The 24,405-nt window shown below is 36.2% G+C and overlaps 3 protein-coding genes across 3 annotated transcripts in view; 2 read left to right on the forward strand and 1 right to left on the reverse strand.

Moving 5' to 3' along the window:
* Window positions 1–811: 811 nt before the first annotated feature.
* On the forward strand, window positions 812–7,718 carry LOC132143767 (transmembrane protein 184C-like). Its single transcript, XM_059554280.1, has 10 exons — window positions 812–1,309; window positions 2,541–2,671; window positions 2,785–2,821; window positions 3,130–3,335; window positions 3,946–4,020; window positions 4,714–4,807; window positions 5,139–5,251; window positions 5,887–5,986; window positions 6,399–6,570; window positions 6,797–7,718. Exons 1-10 carry the CDS (start codon window positions 1,193–1,195, stop codon window positions 7,090–7,092), a joined length of 1,341 nt encoding a protein of 446 aa, XP_059410263.1. The 5' UTR covers window positions 812–1,192; the 3' UTR covers window positions 7,093–7,718.
* Window positions 7,719–8,556: 838 nt separating this feature from the next.
* prmt9 (protein arginine methyltransferase 9) lies at window positions 8,557–17,276 on the reverse strand. Its single transcript, XM_059554281.1, has 13 exons — window positions 17,076–17,276; window positions 16,397–16,637; window positions 16,103–16,251; window positions 15,636–15,872; window positions 15,362–15,529; window positions 14,495–14,597; window positions 13,580–13,692; window positions 13,236–13,428; window positions 12,495–12,678; window positions 11,447–12,125; window positions 11,217–11,370; window positions 9,707–9,829; window positions 8,557–8,972 (listed from the first exon to the last, which is right to left on the reverse strand). Exons 2-13 carry the CDS (start codon window positions 16,592–16,594, stop codon window positions 8,697–8,699), a joined length of 2,577 nt encoding a protein of 858 aa, XP_059410264.1. The 5' UTR covers window positions 16,595–16,637; window positions 17,076–17,276; the 3' UTR covers window positions 8,557–8,696.
* Window positions 17,277–17,398: 122 nt separating this feature from the next.
* The window catches only part of arhgap10 (Rho GTPase activating protein 10), a 69,448-nt gene continuing 62,441 nt past the window's right edge, over window positions 17,399–24,405 (forward strand). Inside the window, exon 1 of the mRNA XM_059554282.1 lies at window positions 17,399–18,080. Coding sequence (XP_059410265.1) covers window positions 17,927–18,080 — 154 coding nt within the window. The 5' untranslated portion in view covers window positions 17,399–17,926. The remainder of the gene's footprint in view (window positions 18,081–24,405) is intronic.

The raw sequence follows: 24,405 nt of genomic DNA on the forward strand, positions 1-24,405 counted from the left end.
TTAATTATAAACACTATCGATAACTCATATTTACCATAGTAAAACATGGTACATTTTAGTATGATCGAAGATACAAAAATTCCTTGAGAACAGACTTGTATATGTGCATTCCCAGAAGAGATGAGAAATGGATTCGTGTTCAGCACCACAAAAAGAACATAAAGTATCAATATCAGGAAACATCTTTTTTAAGTAAAGCTTCACAGGATAGAAAAGATGAAGTAATTTTAAGACACATCCTTAACCCTATTGGTTATTAAGTATTTAGATGACAAAGTCCACACTAATTAATTAATAATTATTTATTACCATCGACTGTGAGTGACGTCACTTCCCAATGCAAACACGCCCAATAAAATGGCCCCACCCTTGTCACTTGATTGACAGGTTTCCATGTAGACGTTGGAAATTCAAATGCAAAAGGAATTGCGATTCCATTTGAGTTTTGGCAGTTTACATGCACAGTGCAGAGAGAGTGAAAAGGCAAATGTGGTAATTAATATTGCTATTTAAATATGACAGGCTCATAGCTCGTAAGATATGGGAAACACAATTGCAAACGGACTTTGCATTTCCATTTTAAATTTGGCAGACACTGTGCGTTCGCTTAAACGAAAATGGTAAATACAATTTGCAATTTGCAATTGCTTTTGAAAAAAGTCCGGAATATCATTCCATATGAGACTGCGAGTACGTTACTGTTTCTACACGCCAGTTTGTCGGTTCTCCGATCCGAGCGGTGGCGCTAAACGGTAAAAATGTTTCACAAAACAGGCGAAGAACCGGCAGTGACGGCAGAAGGTGACGGCGAGATCAACAGGAAGTTCTGACCAGCTTTGTTTATTACCTTCTCGGTCTTGCTCACTTTTTTATTTTGGAAGTCAATAAAGTTTTATGTGTGTATTTTGTAACATGATTTCTGCTATGAGATAATAAAATATGATCGTGCGCTAACTTTGTAATGGACGCGATTTCGAGCGGCTTTTGAACGTAACGGTAGTGATGTTTGTGGGATTGGGATGAATCAGCTGATTGTTTTACTCATGATTCATCAATATCTCATTCGTGTTTATACGCGTCATATGCATCTAAACCAAGCCACGGGAGTTGAACTGCCGAGAACTTAATTCGGCTTCTCTCGGTGTCAAACTCAACCGGAGGGTAATGTGAGAGCTCGGCGGCAGCAGGAGAGATGCCGTGCACATGCGGGAACTGGAGGCGGTGGATCCGGCCTCTGGTGCTGGTGCTCTACATTCTGCTGCTCCTGGTGGTCCTTCCACTCTGTATATGGGAACTTCAGAAATCTGGGGTCAGAGGTCTTTTTAGAATTACATAAATTAAAGATCAAACAGCTGACTTTCGAATGTGTTCATAAATGTTGTTAACACTCTGTTGTTGTCCTAAAAACTTCCCATGTAGACTGAGTCTAATTTGTCCTGCAATGAAACCATTTTGATTATAGTACAAGAGGTCTAAACCTGAAAATGTGTTTTAATATGGTCCAAAAGGTGTATTATTATAGAAAAGGAATTACTTAAATTGATTTATTGAATTATTAATTAAATATTAATAGGTTAAGAAATGAAACTTTCAATCATAATGTGATCTTAACATTTTGTTTTATATTATCTGTATTCTTCAGCTGTCAGTAAATGAGCATTTTCTAATGTGAATTAAGTAAACTTTAAGCTGCATAATATACTTCAGGGTCAGATCAGTGTTTTTATTGTTAACTAAAATTAGAACTATTACAGTAGTTAAAAATTAAGATAAACATCCGAATAGAATAGAAATATTAGATGAAAAAATGAATTGAAAAAGGTTATGTTTAAAAAAAACAAAACAATTAAAACACAAACACAGCAAAATTACTAAAATTAAAATGAAAACTGAAAGTTTATTCAAAATATTAATACACATTATAAGACCTGTCTGTAAAGCTACCTGAAAAACTGTGCACAAGTGCAGCTAGGGCAAAAGCTGCTGTAAACGCAAAGGTGGCTCACACCAAATGTTGAATTATTTAGTTAAAAGTTAATTGATAAAGAAAATTTATTTACGACATTATTCTTGACAGCAAACTCATTGTACAGCATTCTTACACAAGTGCCTACAACATTTCTCAGTACTGTAGCTTTTCAGGTAGATCTCTTGAAGCATCTTGGAGACGTTGCCTCAGTTCTTCTGGATTGAGTCAGTCTCCGTTTGTTCTGTTTCTTCATGCCATTCCACGTAGACTGGATGATCATCAGATCAGATCTCTGTTTGGAGCACTGTTGTCAGACAAAAATCACTGGATTATTACAAATAATGGCAAAATGAATGTTTGGAAATGTAAACTGATATTTCCTACTGACACACTACTGCAAAAGATAGAAATAACTGAATTAAAACCATTTTTAGCTGGTGAAAATACTATTGTTAAAAAAAAAACCTTCCACCACTGTATATAAGAGTCAAATTTGATTATTTGAATTGTATTGGTGCTAGTTTAGACTATTCACATTGATGGTATTCGTTTTCTCCTTGTAATCTCATAGGTTAGTACTCCTAATAAGGCATGGTTCATCGCTGGGATATTTGTGTTTATGACTATACCCATCTCACTGTGGGGGATTTTGCAGCATCTAGTACACTACACACAACCGGAGCTGCAAAAACCTATTATCAGGTATTGTTGTATGGAACATTTTAATATCAAGTTTTTTTAATGCAATATTAATTGACATTATCTTCAATTGTTTTGTCTATTTCTCACACGTGCACATGTTTTTTCATACTCAGAATATTATGGATGGTTCCTATATACAGCCTGGATAGTGTAAGTATCATGTGATCACGATGATAGCTAACATGTTGATATTTGATTCGCAAATAGCTTCTTTGATGTGTTGTCTCCTATTAAGATTGCCTTGACTTGAACACTGGCCTTTTTCTGTCTGACAATCAGTTAATGTGAGGCCTGATGTTGCAGATGCTCATGACTTGGATTGCTTTAAGAGTTGGACCAGAAAAGTGCTTTACTTGACCAAACTCATGTGCATCCAATCTGTTTTTTTTTTTTTTGACATTTCTGTACTCTATATAAAAGTTCACTTTACTCTTTGGTCTCTTCTTGTGTTTTCACAGTGGATTGCATTGAAGTATCCCAACATTGCCATCTATGTAGACACATGTAGAGAGTGCTATGAGGCCTATGTCATCTACAACTTCATGACCTTCCTTCTCAACTTTTTGGGAAACCAGTATCCCAGTCTGGTGCTGATGCTGGAGGTGCAGGAGCAACAAAAGCATCTCCCCCCTCTTTGCTGCTGCCCTCCGTGGCCCATGGGAGAGTGAGTGTTTGCACAGACATGAATAGGATATGAAAGTGGGGCAGGATGTGGTATTTAATGCATATCTGTTGTTTGTATTACTAAAGGAGAAAGTCAAGATGTTATGGCTGAGGCTCTTATGTTGAGGGCCTCCATTATCTGTTTACCATCCTCTCCTTTGGGGCCCTCTTTAAAGCGGAGGATGGGAATAGAAAGTCTTTTGTTTAGATACAGCAGGAAGAGATTTCTTCTAAATAGCTTGCAGAGTGAACACTCTCTTGGTGTTGTTGGCTGCTTTTAGCTGTTGCTGCTGACGGCTGCAAGTTTTAGATTTACGCTAGGCAGTGGTGGTAATGTGTGAAAAGTGATTTAAACCAGCAGCGTTTTAACTGGAAAAAATATGTTTGTGTTTTGAAAAAAAAAAAAAACTCCTTTAGAGAACAGTAGAGCTCTATGTTATGTGACCGTGAAGTTACCTTTAATTGATTTTATACAGTGCCAGGGAAACTTTTATTTATACTGCAACAATGTTTTCTCATGGCCTCTTTTCTCCGTTGTCTTATTGAGAACAGCACATTTACTGAACTGTTTTTTCCCCTCTCTCTCTCTCTCTCTCTCTCTCTCTCAACAGAGTGCTTCTGCTGAGATGTAAACTGGGGGTTCTGCAGTACACAGTTGTGAGACCCGTCACCACAGTCATTGCTTTGTAAGTGTCATTCATTTTGTGTATGTTGTTGAGGTTAATCAAGCATTTGCTATCAGTTTCGTCACATTTTTCTGAGTTTTTATGTGGTTTTACACCATATAAAGATACATAAGGACGCAATATACTGGTATACAGTACACTATTGTTCAAATGTTCGGGGTCAGATGTTTTTAATGTTTTTAAAGTCTCTTATGCTCAACAAGGCTGCATTTATTTTATGAAAAATACAATAACTTTTTTAATTACATTTATCACAATTTAGAATGGTAAAATTATAGTGTTAAAATTGATTTAAAATGTTTTTTATTTGAATATATTTTAAAGTGTACTGTAGTTTAAATTTGCGATTCAAATACCAGCATTTTAGCTACATTTTAACTACAGTTTATTGATTAAAAAAAGTTAATTTCTGTATAGTTCTGCTGACCTCAAACATTTGAATGCTAGTGTAATTTACTAATTTTTGTTCATGAACGTGCATCAACAAACCCCTTTAGTCGACACTAATGTTTCTGTGCTCTGATGCTTTTAAACTCAAGACTAACTTTATTTTCCTGCTGCTAAAATTACGTCCTAGACTCTGCTTTTATATGGTGTAAAAATAAACATATGATATGAAAATAAGCATGTCAGTTTAGAATAAACTTTGTCTGATGGTCAATGATTTGCATCATTTCTGTCCTGCCAAATTAGGATTTGTCAGCTTTGTGGGGTCTACGATGAAGGTAACTTCAGTTCAAAAAATGCCTGGACATATCTGGTTATCGTCAACAATCTCTCTCAGCTTGTAAGTACCTGTTCTGTCCTGAATATTATGGAAGACTGTCACGTGAGTGAATCTGCAGTCATTCAGGAACCAGGCAGCAGTAAAAGGAAGATAAAATCTAACTAAAGACCTGTTTACAGAGCCATCCTTATGGGTTTTTACCCATTCATTTGATGTGAAATAAAAACAAACCAGACTTTACAGCCTCTCATGTGTGTTTATGCAGCTTATGAACAGTAAACAGCTTAGGGAGCATGAACTATTCATTATCTTTTAACTGTTGTTGCTTCAATATAAACGGTGATCTGATTATCTAATGGTAATGTGCTCATGTTGAACTTTCTCTCTTCAGTTTGCCATGTACTGTCTTGTGCTGTTCTACAAGGCTCTGAGAGAAGAGCTGAGTCCCATCAAACCTGTGGGCAAATTCCTCTGTGTCAAGCTGGTGGTCTTTGTGTCATTCTGGTAAACCATTCACTACACATTTAACACTGTAATAATTCAGATCTGCTTCTAGTCAAATTTAGTTTCCTTCTTGCTGGGCAATTTTCTAGAATACACTATATAGTATCAGGATGGTACAACTAAATCATGACAGTTAATGACCATGTTTGATCGGAATTATAATAATCTATATAAATTTATGAGAAAATTGCATGAAGCCTTTTAAAAGCCCACCCCCCAGGTTATTTTTCAACCTAGAATCAAAAGGATAAAAATTCTACTACTACTACTACTACTACTAATAATAATAATTTTGAAATTGTTAAAATAAGAGAAACATCAAATATTTAAAAACGTAAAATGTGGACGCATTGTATTCATTTTATAGAAAAAGAATTATCTAAAATTCAAGTATTTATTGTATCATTGTATTATAATAGAACGTACTATATATATATATATATATATATATATATATATATATATATATATATATATATATATATATATATATATATATATATAGATAGATAGATAGATAAAGATTTAATATTCACATAAATAAATCAAATATTAAATTGAATAATTATTATTATAATTCCCAGTATTTTTTATGATAGTTTTGCCACCCTATAATGTTCTTTGACCTGTTTTAGGCAAGCTGCGGTCATTGCGCTTTTAGTGAAGGTCGGTGTGATCTCAGACTCGCACACCTGGGACTGGGACAGCGTGGAGGCTGTAGCCACTGGATTACAGGTATGTATACCTTGATCTCAACATTAAAGGAACACACTCCACTATTTTTGAAAATAGGCTCATTTTCCATCTCCCCTAGAGTTAAACAGTTGAGTTTTACCTTTTCGAATCCATTCAGCCGATCTCTGGGTCTGGCGTTAGCACTTTAGCTGTAGCTTAGCATAGATCGTTGAATCTGATTAGACTGTCAGCATCTCGCTCAAAAATGACCAAAGAGTTTAGATATTTTTCCTTTAAAATAAAATAAAATTTAAGCTTAGAATACTCGTATAATATTGTTCTTGTATATATCTTTGACTGGCTTACCAGGTATACAATGCACCATTGTTATTGCAGCACCATTAATGAACTTCTGGTTGCACAAGAGGAAGTAACCTTAAACTGAAAGGTCTGTTTTTCTGTGTTCTCACAGGACTTCATCATCTGTGTGGAAATGTTTTTGGCAGCCATTGCCCATCATTTCAGCTTCACTTACAAGCCCTACATACAGGAAGCAGAGGAAGGTTCTTGCTTTGATTCCTTCCTGGCCATGTGGGATGTCTCAGATATACGGGCCGACATCTCGGAACAAGTGCGCAATGTCGGTAAGTCACGACAGTCTTTTCTTATCTTTTTTGGATTCTTACAAAATACTTCACCTACATTAAGCAGTCAAATCATACTTTTTTCCTCCTCAGAGGTCTACCAGTAATACTACTGTAGGGTTTTTGCACCTTATATTCATATTTCCTGAACAGTTTGTGAAATCTGTGTCAATACCCAACCCCCTTTTCAAACACTTATTCATCTTATTTATGTGCTGCGATTCAGGGAGAACTGTCATGGGTCGGCCAAGGAAAACATATTTTGGTGAAGAGGTTTTCCAGGATGAGAACAGAGGACTGCTGTCAGATGGTTCTCAGGATCCAGGCGTTGAATCGTCCTCCACCCCTCCATCTCCTAAGGGCCGTTACCAGGGCATGGGCCACACCGTAACCCCCCACTCCATCTCTGCTCCTGCCAACCTTGGCAGCGTACCATGGGAAGGAGATGTGGATGATATCACGCCCGCTTTGATATCTGCCGATCATACAGATCCAGGCTCAGACTATGCAGCAATCATTTAGCATCACAAATAGTTAATGCACATCGATCTAATGTGTGTTAACTACTGTTTCTAGTATATGCAGCCGCCGTTAACTCTGGTAACCATTCATACTCGTGTTTAATATGTGTTCAGAGAGGCTCGGTGAAGCTTTGGAAGCAAGAACACATATGAAGGACTTGAGTGGTGTTGGTCCTCTGTTTTTATCTCAGTTTGGGATTGCTTTGCTGAAAACATGACCAAATTATAAACTGACAGAGCCAAGCACAGTAATTCTCCAATACCCGTTTTAATTTTTCACACCATCAGATAATTTAAGACAGCTTTATGAATGTTTTTATTCTAAAAAAACACTATGTATTGATAATGCTACTTCAAAATGTCATTGACATCCTCCTGGATTTTATCAAGTAATTTTAGTTTTTTTGTTCTTCGTCATTATCTGATACTTTCACATTTTTATCTGTGAATGCAAATACGTTTTAAGTAATATGGTAAGTGTTTTAATTTTTTTCTTCCATGGAGCAGCACCTTGATCATGGACAGTAATATCAAATTGCCAGGATGCCATGGAGATCTGCAACATCTCCACTCAGCAGAGTATATGCATGTGGTAAAGCAACTACAGTTTAAACATTGGCTCTAAAGCACAAAATACCGAAGCACCCATATTTCGGCTTATTTCGCTTCAGAGCTTTGCAACCTCTCCTGGACTGCTTGCTTTCATAATAGATTCATGTATTTGTGGACACATAAAATAAAAACATAAAATTTTGGTTATTTTAATGATTAAAGAAAATTAGGTTAAAAACAGTTTAGTTAATAATTGAAAATTTTGAGGACTTTTAAGTTCACCTTGGGAAATGATGCAACGTCTAAATATCAGCCAAAGTTGTCTTATTGTTGTAACTTTTTTGTTTTGTTAATGTTTTCAGTGGTCTGTCATTTTTTATTATCAGCTGCACATGAGATTTAAATGTCAGATATAGTATAACAGTAAGGGCAGATTGTTCTAGCATTACAGATGTGGACCTGTGGGAAATATTCCCATTTATTTGTTTTCCAAAAGATGCATTTTCCACAATGGTTTGTACGATTGCATTGCCTTATCTAACAGTGGTTGTCACGAATCATTAAACTTCACATGGAAATGTGTATTAAGTATTTCTGCTTAACTGCCTTCCATCCAAGTTCAAAGGAATAGTTTACCCAGAAATCATCATTTACTCACTCTCATGCCATTCCAAATATGTATAACGTTACCATTTCCTTCCACTGTACAAAGAAAGAATGCTTATCCCCAGTTCAATGCAGAGGATCCATTGGTGAGTATGTAATGATACATTTCTCTAAATTTGTTCCCATTAAGAAACAAACTCATCTGTATCTTGTATGGCCTGAAGATGAGTTCATTTTCAGCACATTTCCATTTTTGGGTGAACTGTTCCTTTAAGTATACCTATAATAAGCATCAAGCCACACACAGTCATGGTGAAATTATTTTAATGTAAAATGTGTGCTGGTTCTTAAAAATAACTTTGTTTACCATACAGCCATAAAATAATTGCCAATCAGCAGCAATTCGCTGTGGAGTGTGTTATATCAATAAAGGAGACCCCTCCCACATCATGAGTCACTGGTCATAGGCTCCGCCTCCCTGATATCATCATCAGCCCCCAGCCCTTCTTCTTTAACAGCTGTAATGGAGATGCTGCTCTTGTGGAGCTGGATGCTGAGCTTGACCCACTCTCCTCTGCTGACCGTCAGGGGCTGCTGGAGGACCACCGCTGCCTGCTTCCAGTGAGAGTCCTCACTGAAGGTGCTGACGCTCTGCTCAGAGTCCAGATGGATCTGGTACCAGAAAGCAACGGCAGTCACCTTGCCTGAGGTGTTGACCCGCACCTGCCAAATGCACAAAATAAAAGGCAATTTCCAATTTAATATAAGTTCTTAAAACGATCTAAAATGAAATAAAACAAGCTTGAAATTGTTAGTTTCTATTGTTTTTGAATGTTTGTATTTTTTTTGTATTTGGATTTATTTTACGTTGTTAAATTTGATTTATCTTAATTTATTTTTATTTCAGTTTTAACCACTTTAGCAAGGCAACATTTCTATTTTTTTGTTTTTCATCTAATAATTATTTATTATTTAATGTAAAGCCAGAGCTGGGTAGTTACTGATTATATGTAATCTGGATTACATAATCAGATTAAAAAAAAATAAGTAATTGTAAGTAGATTAAAATACATCTTAAAATACTCATAATCAGACTACAGTTACTTTTTTTTTATTGATCACTTGATTTACAAGCAATACTTTTTAAAGTTTTTTCATATAATTTACAGATTCTCCCAAATTCTTTTTTTTATCTTTTAAATTTTATTTTGAAAAATGCTGACATGACACCCAGGTAAACAAACAATTTCTGTTTTATTAAGTGTTTTATTTTGATTGATGTTATTTTAAAATGATCTATTTTAATTGTACATTTTTATGACTGACTTAGTCATTTTGACTTGGGTCAAAGGTAATCAAAAAGTAGTCTGATTATATTCCCTAAAACGTGTAATGTAATGGATTACGTAACTAACTACAATTTTTGTCATGCAATTTGGAGAGAAGCCCGAACTCACTTTGACTTCTCTGTCAGTGTAATTGGCAGTGCTGTTCATGAGGTCCAGAGCGAAGAGTTCTACTGCTTCACTAAGATGTGTACATTCAAGTGTGGACAGGTCCAAAAACACATGAACAGGTACCTAAGAGAAGAAGAAGAGACATTTTTATTCTTTAGACACCTTAATTCTGTCATTTACAGAAACCACAGAATATATTTATTATGTATATCATTTCTCTCGGTACATTAAATGGACAATCTGATTTTTGATAAGAGGATAATCCATGGTATCTCACCAACTCTAACTGTTTGACATAATCCTGGTCTTTCTGTTAGGAAGTATGGTATTTGACAATACTGTATAAATCATCTAGAATTAACCACATAGCAGAGGTGTTTCTGGCCATTTTGAGCCCAAATGAGATGAATGCAACATACACTGAGTTTCAATTCAATTCAATAGGTCTTAAAAATCAGCTAACACCCCATTTTGGAATTTGAACTACAATGTGCACTCGAGTTATCAGGTCAAAGTTGAGTCTTGTAAAAACAAACTAAAAGCTGAACAATAATGTTTACACAAAAAGGCTAAAAAGCTTCTGATTACAGAAGAATTGAGTTTTGTTGAGACCAACACACTGAATCACACTGTGAAAGCAGCAATATTGTGAAATATTATTACAACTTAAAAGAACTGGTTCCTATATTAATATATTTTAAAATGGTATTTGTTCCCTTGTTGGAAAAGCTGAATTTTCAGCATCATTATTCCAGTCTTCTGCATCACATGATCTTTCAGAAATCATTCTAATATCTGCTCAGGAAAGAAATATTATTATAATTATTATTATCAATTTTGATAACAGTTTTGCTGCTAAATATTTTAATAATAGGATACTTTGATAAATAGAAAGTTCATTTGAAATAAAAAAAATACTGTCATGTTTGGACGATTAATATATTCTTGGTAAATTATAGATTTTTATTTATTATGTAATTTTAAATTATTTATATATTTTTAAATTAATTATTTATATGTTATAATTTTTTATTTATTTATTAAACATATATAATATTTTACTGGTATCATACTATAAACCCAATATTTACAGGATTCAAATATGATTTTTAAAAACATATTTCAGGCTGAAAGGTCAGAATGGATCATACACAATGCTTTATGTAAATTCACTTTTTTTTTTTCTTGCTATTTCCACTTATAATGAACTTTGTGGTATTTGAATGTCGTAAAATGTGAAGCAGTGAACAAGCGAGCAGTTTTGGGACAAAGCAAATGTGAAGTGTAAAAATAATGTAATATCGTGCACTTCAAAACTTTCACTTTTTAAATAAAGCACTTGCAAATTTTTATGGCAACCAACATAGATATATAGATTTGGTTTGTAAATTAGATTTGGGTTCAGTGTTAACAAAGCCTATAATACATTGAACCTAAATATTCTAGAGAATGTTCCAGAGTAGACATGAGACCTTACACACAATTGTTGTATTGACAGAGCCAAACATACTGTGAACTGATTGATGAATGGAGCAATGTTGAACCCGAGAGTCGGCTCTGTTCCTTGAACAGCGCTTTCCCGAAGCAGCGTGTCAGACTCAACAAGCATCCCGTGGATCACAATGCGCTCTGGAAAGATCTGCCCACCGTCCTCCAGCAAACACCTGAAATATTCACAACAAAAACTACTGTTTACGAACCTAAAAAAAGAACTAACCATACTATGATTTAAACTCTTACCTAGCTAACGTTGCTTTCTCCAACATTTTCTGTCTAATAAGGCCACAGGTCTCTATGCAGTCGAGAATGATGGCGCTCCAGAGCTTCTCAGTGGCTGGCCGTTGAAGAACTGCAGAATCATCCTCCACATGACTTAACCAGAACTCCAGTGTGCTTTCAAGCACACCGTTTCCTTTGGCCAGCAGTCTCAACATAGTCTGGTGATGCTCCTTTTCCACTGAGCTGTAGGCTTGAAACGTTCCAGGGCCGATCTGTTTGTCTTCACTTGAATCGAAGCCTAACTGGGCTGCAATCAAGGAGAGCACAGAAAAGCCCTCGGAGACATCGAGCACGTAGATCGGATCGAGTTCTGTGACTGATTGTTGTGACCTAGTTGACTTAAGAGAAACCAAAAGTTTGCTCATGGCCCTCTGGAAGCTGTTATGATACGCTGTGTTATTGAGGAGGGCGATCTCAGTCGACTCCAGCATAAAAGCGCAAGATGGTTTCTGCAGGCTGGTTTGAAGGCAAGCCAGAGCACTGCACAGCTCGGCCTCGGGATTTGCAGCGAGGATCTTTGGAGTTATGCTGTCCATACGGAATGTGTGTCCATCTCTTATGATAGCAGCACAGCATAGCCTGAGATAAGAGTCCTTACAGGAAACTTCCACCAGTATTTCATCACCACATTTCACAGTGTCTGAGGGACGACATGAATTCAAGTCAATTCATTATTATTCAAAAGATCTATCGAACAGGCTTTAGCTTAAAATCGTCTTCACACAACCTCAAATGATGCATATTCCATACACACACACGATTAACAGGTTGTTAACATTTTGCTAGCATGATTAGAATGTTGCTAGCATGTTTAAGCATGTCCCAGCCTACATTCTTTTTCATTCAGTTATAAGTCACTATAAAGAAGAAAACACCACAATCCTATTTCATGCCTACTTCAAGTCATCTTAGAAATTTGCTGAGGAGCCCACTTGAGAACCATTGAGTCATGGTCATCTTTACCCTCCTTACTCTCTATATTTTCGCATTAATATGCAGTTGCTCTTACTGAATGGACTCTGTATTGGATAGATGGCCTGCTCCCAGCATGTGTCTTCCTGTGGGCCAGTGGACAGGTGGTTGTCCTGGTCGAGGTGGAGCTGAAACCATACTGCCAGAGCATCAAGAACACCCTCCTGAGTTACACACAGCCGCAGCTGCATCACCTCTCTGGAGCAAAGACCCTCCAGCTCCTGCAACACAGAGAATACCACTTACTGCAACCAAGCCACTTTATAGTTATTTCAGTTGTGTTGCTTCTCTTCCATCTGCTCAATGTTCACTGTATGTCTCTATTACACTATAATGCATCCAAAGTTTAGGGTCAGATTTTTAAATGATTTTTTTGTCTCTCGTGCTTACCCATGGTGCATTTACTGGATCAAAAATACAGTACAACAACTAATATTGTGATATATTATTACGATTTAAAATGACTGGTTTCGATTTTAACATATTTAAAAATGCAAGTTATTCCTGTGGTGACAAAGCTGAATTTTAGCAGCCATTACTCTAGTCTTTTTTTTTTTGCATGATGCTTTAGAATGCATTCTCATATACTGATTTGGTGCTCAATAAACATTTTTGTTTCAGGATGAACAGTAAGTTCAAAATAACAGCATTTATTTGAAAATGAAATCTTTGTTAACATTAAATGTCTTAACTGTGACTTTTGATAAGTTGGCTTGCTGCATTATCAAAAGACACTTTTATTTCAACACTCAGCTCTATATTATGCCGAGTTGTGTACCTGCACATTATTGAAGTCTATGTCCAGAGCTGTGAAAGGTTGTGTGAGCTGAATGTATCCTCCACGCAGGCGGCTCAGTCTTTCAGTGGTATAGGGCTCAGTGCTGTCCTCAGCATCAGCCAGACAGCTCACAGGACTATAAATCTGTCCTACTGCAGACAGATCCAAGCCTCCAACTGAAGACGCACACAGCCTGCGGAAGGTTGATTAGTAATTCAATCGCTAAATGTTCACTCTAATCTTTTTCAGATCATACTCCAGAGCCTGCTTCTTTGGTATTGTGTTAAGTTTAATATGAGGTTTATCAATGTGTCACTCACACATAAGCAGCTTTGGTCTCTCACCTGTGATGTCTACGGATCTCACGGCACTGCACAGCGACTCCAAACACAGTTGCACCAGCAGGTATTACCCGGCCCGTTTGTGAGGGACTGGACAAGGGTTGTTGGTGCGTGTTCTGTTGAAATGATTTAATAATCAATTGTTGTGATAGACTTGGAAGCATTATCAGATTAGATTTGATTCAACTTTATTGTCATTGCACATGTAAGGTACAAGGCAACAAAATGCAGTTAGCAAGTTAGTAAGTACAGAATATTCAGGTCTACAAAACTATACAGAGAAGTATTATGGACATAATTTACAGATTTTAAATACTATCAGGATGATATACACATAGGTGTACTATGAACATACTATACAGATGGATTATGTAAAAGAGTTTGTACACTATAGGCAGAAACTATGAACATCATTTACACTAGTGAAATGGACAGTATTATCTTTTTTTTTATATATATATTATAGCAGCTTTATATTAACTGTATACTTTCTAGTCATCAAGCATATTTTCTAAAAATTATTTTAGAACTGATTCACCAGCATTTATTTATATGCATATTAGCCACTAGGCGTCCCTGTTGTCCAAAAATGTATGTAACTTGAGGTTACTCTGAGACTTACATGGGAAAAAGCTTACTATATTTTAAGTAAGGATTTAGAAGAAAGAATCTGATTGTAGTACGGCAAAGTATGTAATCTTTTGCCAAGCATGCTATTAACGTTGGTGCAAGACAGCTTGACATTTTCCGAGACCAAAATCTCTGGCCAGAGATAAGACAGGATAAAAGCATTTGTATAAAAGGATTACACTATAATCAGAGTTGAATTTGTGGCAGCACGTGACCTCAATGTAGCTTTGCTGATCAGAACAGTCAATACTGCATACACATACTCAAATCCTTCAGAAAGTGACTTACAGGTGGAGGTAAAAGCAGGTGCTTCCATGCATGGATCAGCGTCTCAATGATGCCCTCACCAAACAGCCCTGCATCTACCGTCTCTGTTACAACCAGCGACACTCTAACCAATGGAACATAATCAACACATTTATGAAAACATTTGCACTTTAAATGAACTGAAGACATTTTGTAAAGCAATATTTTTACAAATAATACATGATTTTTTTTTTAAAGATTTGGGTCAAAAGAAAGAAATTAATACTTTTTTTTAACAAAAGACACATAAAAAAGGCTTCCAAGTGGACAAATGTCTGCCTGGTAATAATCCAAACCAGTGCTAGACACAAGGCATGTGAACTTGCACCCCTCGACAAAAACACTAGCACACAGCAACACTATGAGAGAGGATCACAATATGGAACAAATTTGAAATTACTCAAACACAGGATAAGCATCACCTTCAATAAAAGTATCCAAATGGAAAATTTAGTCTGGAAAAGGTTTTCCTCCATGGAAGTAAATTGTAGCACAATTTCTACAAAAATGCTAAGAAAACACAACTGGTTTGAACACTGATAATGTTTCTTGAGCAGCAAATCAGCATACTGGAATGATTTTTGAGGGATCATGAGACGATAATGTGAAGACTGGAGTAATGGCTGCTGAAAACTAATAAATCATAGTTTAACATTTATTAAAATAGAAAACAGTAACTCTAAATTCTAATAATGTTTCACAATATCACTGTTTTTACTGTATATTTTGATCAAACAGATGCAATCTTGATGAGACATCTTACTGGCGTCCCAAACTTTTGAATAGTTTCAATAGATTAAATCATAATTGTCAATATGAATTTGGTTACTATATAAAGATAAAATTTACCTGTTTGGAATGTCTTTTGGAATTTTCATGTCTAGAGACTTCAGGTGAACAATCTTGATGCTATCTGCCATCCCATTGGCTGAGAGCACCTCGCACGCCAGCTCATACATTGTCTTTGACAGCTCACAGGCATAGACCTCAGTGGCGCCTGCCATCTTTGCACACATACTAACATGCCAAACAAAAAGCATTAAAACAAACTCAACTGTATATAAGTTGAAACAGACATTTGTTAAATAACAATGTTGTGTAACAAGTTTATGAAAACTCTCACCCGAGGATGCCTGTGCCAGTTCCAATATCCAGAACAGAGCTGCATCCTTCCTCAACAGCTTTCTTAACAGCCAGCTGGTACTTGTGGTTCCGTCCATGGTCGTTGAGCATTAAGAAGTGCCAGCGTTCCACCAACCAGTTGGCAACCCGGTAAAAGTTCTCCTTTGCCTCTGGGAAGTCTGGCCGGAGTTTAAGGGCTTTGTAAAAATGTCCAGCAGCTTCATCCCGAAACCCCATTCTGCAAAAAAAAAACAAAAAGAAAACAGTTGACTAGGGGTTATGTTTGTAAGTGAGCAACATGGTTTGAACAAAAAATTTAAATTCAGCACTGACATCACAGGAATCAAATTAATTTTAAAATATATTAAAATAGAATCACTTATTTTAAATTGTAATACATTAAATGTATAATAATAATATATATATATATATATATAAAATATTAATATATAAATGTATTATCCAAACCTGAAGAGATGCTCTCCCATGCTGTTCACTATAACCTCATCCACTGGAAACAACTCCATAGCTTGTTCGTAGCAATTAAAGAGGTCCTGGATACGTCCAAGAGAGTCCAGCTCGTCTGCCCATTTAAACAGAGTAAATCTAAAGGATTCCTGTAAACACGAAAACACACATTTACCTTTACATTAAGGCTCTAAAGCTTTCTCAACTTTAGATACATCATTTCACCACCACACACTGTTACAGTTAACAGACAGATCAGACACACACTACAACACCAAGGAAGCACTGGCTTACATTTGCAAAGTCTTTTAGAGCTGGGGCAAGGTTTAGAGCCAAAAGGTAGTGAACAAAAGCAGTGCCGTAGTCCTGACTGAACAGACACTGCTGAGCGCTCTCCAGTGATCTCGACACCAGCTCGTTTCTCACAGCATCTTCTCTCTGAGCTCGTCTGTGACGCCTCGTCCTCTTTGGTCTTGTAGTGGCATTAGGCATGTTTTCTGTGAATGACAGACCTGATCATGTGCTGTAGCACGTGCTAAAATTGAATAAATTGAACGACAGACAAGGAATGTTTCTGGGAAAAGAAAATATTTCCACCAATGTCAAATATAAACATACAAATGACTTCGTGTGAAATGTAACACATTTCAATTTGAGTATACTGGACGTTTGGAGATAGTATTTATTTAGTAGCTATATTTACTCATGTAATGTAATCATGTATAAAATGACTAATTATAAAGCAATATTCAACCCACCAAAGCTGTTACGTACAGTACATTAAAAAAAATACAAAATAACGTTTCCATAACGTTTTCATATATCATAATAACATCTGAACATTGTATAGTTTTCCTTAACAGAAATACGAAACCTGCGTAATTAAAAGCTGTCATTTAATATGCATAATTTATTATTTATTTTAACAATTTCAGAATTATTTGGTTTTTGGATTTATGGTTGTTTGAGTTACCTGCCTCAGGTTTGCTAGTTGAATCGCTGTACTGTATTTTTATCAATTTCCCTGAAGACTCTAGCCTACTGCTGTCATTAAACCAAAAACTGCGATGTAGTTTTTTTTAAATATATATATATACAGTTTTTTCTCTATATTTATGAGCTAGTTCAGACAGAGCAGCTCTGCTCCTGTCCTGCAGGTCCGCTCTGCAGAATCAGGCGGACGGAAACAACATCCGCTATTTTAGAGTTCCACATGAGATTTAAACATGAGATTTGACAAGCCATTGGTATTAGCGTATTTACGGAGTTTATCGAGACACAAAAAAAATTTAGACGTATGTCGAATGATTTTATTCAGATGGAAAATACATAAATTTCCATAACGACACTGCCCGCAGCCCGTTATTCACTCAAATATCCCGGTTTTCCAGAGCCAAGGCGTGATGACGTGAGAGTCCTGCACGCGGGAGGGGACTCGCTCGAGTCGACTGTCATTCGCGGACCAAAGCCCTGACTGGACGTTATTACCTTTATTTCAATAGATATCTGTGTAGAGTAGAGCTGTTTTATCTATCTTGCGAGAGTTTAAACCTAGAACATACTTAATATAACGTTACCCAGGGTCACGTTTACTTGTAAGAATTGGAAAGAGTTTTATTCCCGAGAGAACTCCCGACGCGTTTGGTCTTCCTAAAGTATTCGAGGACGCATTTATAAAGGCTTTTTAGCGCAGCTTTCCGTTCCCTTTTAAATAGTATTTCGTTATTCGACCGGTTTTTATTCATTCGCTAGTCGCTTTCTCACGGGATTTAAACGATTTAACTTAAACTGTAAACGAAGTCAGCTGAGTCCAGTAAAAAAAAAATGGGTTTACACCCGTTGGAGTTCAGTGAGTCTTACCTGGACAGTCCTGCCTTCAGGGAGAAAATCAAAGCTCATGAAGCTGAGCTGGACAAAACCGGCAGGTTTATCAAAGAGCTGTATAAAGATGGAAAGAATCTCATCAATGCCACAAAACGTAAGTGCTTGGACATTTTATCACTACTTTTAAACTTGTTGTGTAAATAATTGTGTTTACAATGAAGATATAGCTTGCCACTCAGTCAAGATGGGATCCAAACTATGCACATGTCAGATGATATCAGCAGCTCAAATCAGTCAAACAGATCTTGTAATTTGGCCAAGGTCACTATGTCATTCCTATTTACACCTTTACTCGAGACTTTGCTGGAGTAGTTTAGCTGGTCTCAAGAGTAACATGATTCATTTAGTGGAGCGCTGAGAAAATGAGCTTGCGTGGCATAACTTTTGCTGACCTCATCCAGTTTTGGGGTTATGATTTACTGTACATGATCTGTGTGCAAATCAACGGGTGTCCTACAAGTCTGCTTTTTAGTGTGTGCACATTAGGGATTTCTGCAGCACTTATCTAAGTTATTTTGAAAGGCCACAATTTTCTCAGTTCAGTCACTTGTGGCTTATCACCTCTGTCATGTGACCCACCCTTTCACCTCCACGTGTAAAGGTTTATTGTAAACATCTCATGGCCCTTCCTATTATGCATTTATTACATTCTGCTTTTTTCTAGCGTTTAGGACTGGGCAGAAAATATTGGCTAAAAATAATGCTTGCGTATTGCACCTTGGATGTTCAGACCTTTTTTGGATATGTTTGAATTATTGGGATCTGCAGTGTCTGGGTCGAGTTATCTTTAATATGAGCGTTTGTTCTGATAGCAGGACATTTTTGTGCAAATAAAAATGAAGGACCAAAAGATTTGGCTACATGTTTCTTTTAGATTTTGTGGTTGGTTCCTCTTTTTTCAGTCTTGTGTGTGTGCGTGTGTGTGTGTGATGCACTTATAGTGTCACAACTTCTAGATAATGCTAAATATGGCTAAATTATGATTGTAGGACAGCAGGCTAATGGTACAGCCCACATAACCGCTGCCCACATAATAATCATGGATTGATTAGCATAGTTTTACTTGGCATAAAACATAGGAAACATAAAGCAATAACAAATAATAACATACATAACTAATGAACTGACCATTGGCGGGCCCTTGGGTTGACTTAGTTATTTAGTTAGTTAGTTATTTACTTAGTTTTTTTTTTATTTTTTATTACAATTCTAAAAGTATTGGTAATTGTACCTAGTTCTGAATTCAGTCGGTCTGTTCAATCAGTTTGGAATGCACACTTTATACTACACACATATAAATGACTTCCTCTTGCCATTTTGCAATATGTCCATTGTAATTTTTGAAGGTGATGCTGCATTAATAATAATACTTAATGATAATAATAATAATAATTATTATTATAATAATAATAATTATTATCATCATCATCATCATCATCGTTATTATTTTGATATGTGATTTGTCACATCAAATCATCAAATTTATAAAAAAATCATGGAATTGTTGATTAATTATATAATAAAATAATATAAATAAAAGAATAATAAAATGTTTTTGACTTGCCAAACTAGCCACCTTTAACAGCTAAACATACCTGCTGGATTCTTTCAACAATGGAAATGAAATATTTGGAGTTTGAATGGAGGTGTATATGTCTGATCCATGTATGTCAGTACTGTAGCAGCCAGTAATCTGAATAGAAGCCAGTTTAAGTGTTGAAGATCTTTGTTCATGGTTTATTTTTTTTTAATCTGAGCTTCACTGTTGGGATCACTAGTAAGTGGAAACAATTGAAGCTTTAGACCATATCCCAAATAACTCAATATCCTCTTCAGAGTCCACACTTTAGTGATGTATACTGCCGTTCACAAGTTTGGGATCAGTAAGACTTGCAATGTTTTTTAAAGTAGTCTCTTATAGTCATCAAGTCTGCATTTATTTGATCAAAAATACAGAAAAAAAACACGGTAATATTGCAAAATGTTATTAGAATATAAAATAATGGTTATTTTAATGGATAAGATCCTTTAAAATAAAATGTATTTCTGTGATGCAAAGCTGAATTTCCATTAGTCTTAAAGGGGTCCTATTATGCTCTTTTACAAAGTCTTGATTTTGTTTTGGGGGTGTCCTAGAACATGCTCTCATGCTTGGTGGTTAAGAAACATATTGTTTTTTCCATAATTTACATTATTACAATACCTTTCTCCCCAGCCAGGCACAAATGGCTCGATTAGTTCCGGGTTTGATGAAGGCCCTCCTTTCAAAAAACAAAATACGATGTGATTGGTTAGCTGTCCCAGTGCGTTGTGATTGGCAAACAGCTCATTCAGTGTTTCAGTACTGCACCGCCCCTTGCAAAAAGAAGCAAGTTCTATCTGCTGCTACAGTATATATAGTTAAGTATAGTTAAGGATGGCATCAATATTGGCATATCAATTTGAGCCAGATTCAGTCCCTGAGAATATTGAGCAAGAGGATCGTCCAGAACCTTTGCACGCATGGATATTGCAAGACATATTAGAGTGGTGACGTTAGTTTTTTTTTTGTTTTTTTTTTTACATAGGATGTCAACAACCGCTTAAAATAACTGCTTTTACTATGTACAGATAAGTGCATATGTATTATGTCTACTGTTGTTTTAATTCTAACATTATACCATGAATTGCAGTGAAAATGTTATACAGTTGGATTTATTTACATCATACTCCAGTGTTTCTCACAGACTTGCACTCTATTTGTGATGGCATATTAGTGTTGTCACGGTACCAAAATTTCAGTATTCGGTACCGATACCAGTGAAAATCCACGGTTCTCGGTACCAATTTCGGTACCAAAGCAAAACACAAAAATATGCTAATTTAAAAAAAATAACTTTTTTGCACTAAAAATAAAACCAATGCCATTCTTTATACTTATTTACAATTGTGTTTAAAGTTTTTCTACAAGTTATATAATTATAAAAAAAGTAAACAAGTTTCACCCAAATGTAATTTGTCTTTTAATTTATGAAATTTAAACACATTTTATTTTTGGTAAATAAAGGGGATTTGCTATTAAAATTAAAACATGGAAGAAATATTGTGATTTTTTTTTCAACAGTAGTAGCAGTATCACATACATTTTACTAAATAATAGTAATATTTCTAGCACAATGCCTTTATGTAAAAATTAACTTTTAGGCCTAATGAATGCATATTTGTTATTTTAACTGAACTTAAGACTGGTGGTGATGCTTAAGATATTTTTGGTCATTGAGGGTTTCTGTAAAAAAATAGTAATAGATCATATTAATTATTATTAAAAGATAATACTGCTACTAATTCTACTATCATACTAATGTATATACAATGCACTATGAATTGATGAGCTGCTGGGTTCATGAATATTAATCATGTTGTCTGCGTTCGGTCAAACTGATTTGCTGAAGTAGATCAGCGCCAGCCAATGAAATAGCCATTTGCACATTAGCTCTGCCCACTACCGGAGAAACCGGTATGTCTTCTGCTTGTTCTAAATGAACTCCATTATTTTGACAGCCTGTCAATGACAGGAGAAGACAACAAAGATTAGTTTACATATAAGATGTCGATTCAGCGTGGTAAGACTCTCGCTCTCTCTCTCTTTGCATGTGTGAGAAACAGCTCTATCAGTTAAGCGACGGTGAGTCGTGCGCCTTCACAAAGAGTTTACAGAGCATCAATTACAGGTGCGCTGTGCTGAACTGAAAAGTTCAGATCGCTTGATGGAGAGAGAACTCTGAAGCTCAGATGCTGAAATTAATGCAAGCGTCATGAGCTTCAGTCTATGTAGTAAACAAACCCGCACGTCTCTGCCATTCATTAATTCACACAGAGACGCGCAGAACACGGATTCATATTCCAAACAACTATTGCGGCTTAACATTTACAGATACTGGTCTATATGGAGATTTGATTTAATAAATTTATGCTAACTTTGCCAACTTTGACAAATTCCATGACTGTCCATATTAAAATGTAAGTGTCATTTTCATGACTGGATTTTGAGATTCCGTCCTCGTTTTCTGCTTCGCGGAAATCATAGCGCTGAACCGGGTTTGAACGGGACCTCGGTACTACCGGTACTTAAAGAAACCTGGTACCGTCACATTTAAATTTTTTTAGTACCGACTTGGTACCAAAGTACCGGGTCTTTTGACAACACTATGGCATATAAATACAAATTCATTCTCTGCCATCAGGAGGCGCTGTTGGAGTGGTCGAGATCGAGGTTTCCCCGGTAATGGCTGTACACAAAGCAGCGCTCCGCTCACAAACACTGCTTTATCAGACATTACATGCAAGATAAAATGAAAATGACATAACATTTTTGAAGGCAGTCAGTTTCCTTAAGAAATACAGTGAATAAAAACACCCGCACCCGATGTATGGGAAACACTGTATTTTTCGATACCAATACCTAGTCAAGAATTGCGATTTCGATACTTTTTCGATACTTTTCCTGAAAAGGGAAAATACACTCTCAAATATCATTGATGTGCTTTATTTTAAAACCGGGACAACATTCTAATCATATAACACACTAATAAATGAACATATGAACAGCAGATATATTAAACATTTGAACAAAATATGAAATATCAAAATATAAAAAATAAAATAGAGCAATGACATTCAAGGTAAAGAAAGAATAAATTTAGCAGCATTATCTCAGTTATCATAAGAAACATAAGAGTAATACATTTATCTTGATTCTGAACTTTGAATAAAAATATGAACAGCGATTATATTAAACAATGTTTCTGAACTCAGAAGATTAAATGTCAAAAGATAAATAATATCAATTTAAGCAATGGCATTCAAGTAAAAAAAAAAAAATTTAGCAGCAATATCTCAGATATCGTAACTTATTCTGTCAGTTGTGCAACCTTTTCTTTCAGAGGAGCTTCAATGAGAGTCATCTTTGTCTTCCAGTCGTGGACCGGCGGCCACAGTATCACTTGTGCTCGCACATGCAGCCTGGTGATCCCGCTTTTATGAAATTATTTGGCCCGCCCCAGCCCGCAAATAAAGTAGCCTACAATTTCTTTACCGACCCCGACCCACGCATCGGGGACATCACGGAAGATACGTTGCTACTAGACTCATATTTCTTGTTCACTGAAGTTCCTCCCTCCACAGCAGCGCACAAGCTCGGCGCTATTAGCAGCGCATGCGCAGCTCGTGAACAGCTCTGTGAACTGTTTCATCCTGTCAAAGAGTTACTCAAGATGTGACAGAGCATGTGATTTGTTGAATGTAGTGAACCCATAAGCCCTTCACTGAACGAGATCGAGAGATCTTCTCATTCGTGTACGAGTTGAATGAACTGATACATCTCGTTTATGAACAAAATGAATGAGTATACAGGGTCAGTGAGCCAATCATGTAAATCTCGATCAGCAATTAGCAGACACAAAGCGCAGTTATAGGTGCTGTGCAGATACGCTCGTTTTCATATTTAGCATACAGAACATAACTCCACGTTTAATCCCCGATTAATGTGAATATTATATATGAACTGTCTGACCAAACAATTAAAATGTTAATTATGCAAGAAAACCTCGTGCTTTGTTCATCTGAACAACTTATTTAAACTATTAATGCGATTATGCACACATTTTAGCAAAGCCAAATCAGTTTAGTAAAGCCACTAATGCAGCCATCTCACTTTAGTACTTTTTTGCTGCATGTATGAGGAGAAAAAACAAAGACGTCCATAGGGAGGTACTGGAAGCGTGCGTTGCACACACCAACATGAAATACGTCTCTTACAAATCTGGAACGCAGTCATTCTTTGAAGTATCGATACTAATAAATTTAGGAATCGTGACGTTTTTAATTTCCGAGAATCGCGATACTTTTGAAGTATCGGTGCACCGTGCAACACTAGTGTTTTCATCTTTAAAATACGTCCGAGAGTTTTACACACTGGTCTGTTATTGTGGTGACATGTCCACGCCCTGAAACCTGTCAGTCAAATGTCCTCATTGGCGGGTCTTGGCCAATAAAAGCTGCGATGGATTTCAGACCTTCAGCCGTCAGTCTGAAAGTCTGACTGCACGAGACTTACCAAGACCTTGCCCTTCCCCACCCTCCAACCATTCGAATTTCCGTAGGCGGTAATTATTTTAATGATATTCTAATGGGCCGCTTTGTGACATCACAAAAACCCGGAAGACATTGCTGTAGTCTAAACGAGCCGTTCATTGTAGTTCTTGAAAAGAGATTGTTTTTAAAATAAAATATCTCTCTTTGGAGTGGACTTTGAGATTTTTAACTTTGTAGCTCTTTTTTATGCCCAAACTTCCAGACTACACACTGTCTAAAATTCAAAAAGTGAATTATGTGAATATCACTATGACTACTTTTGTAACAAAGTAACTAAATCAGGATGA

The sequence above is a fragment of the Carassius carassius genome, chromosome 7, assembly GCF_963082965.1.
Source record: "Carassius carassius chromosome 7, fCarCar2.1, whole genome shotgun sequence".
Classification (NCBI taxonomy): Eukaryota; Metazoa; Chordata; class Actinopteri; order Cypriniformes; family Cyprinidae; genus Carassius; species Carassius carassius.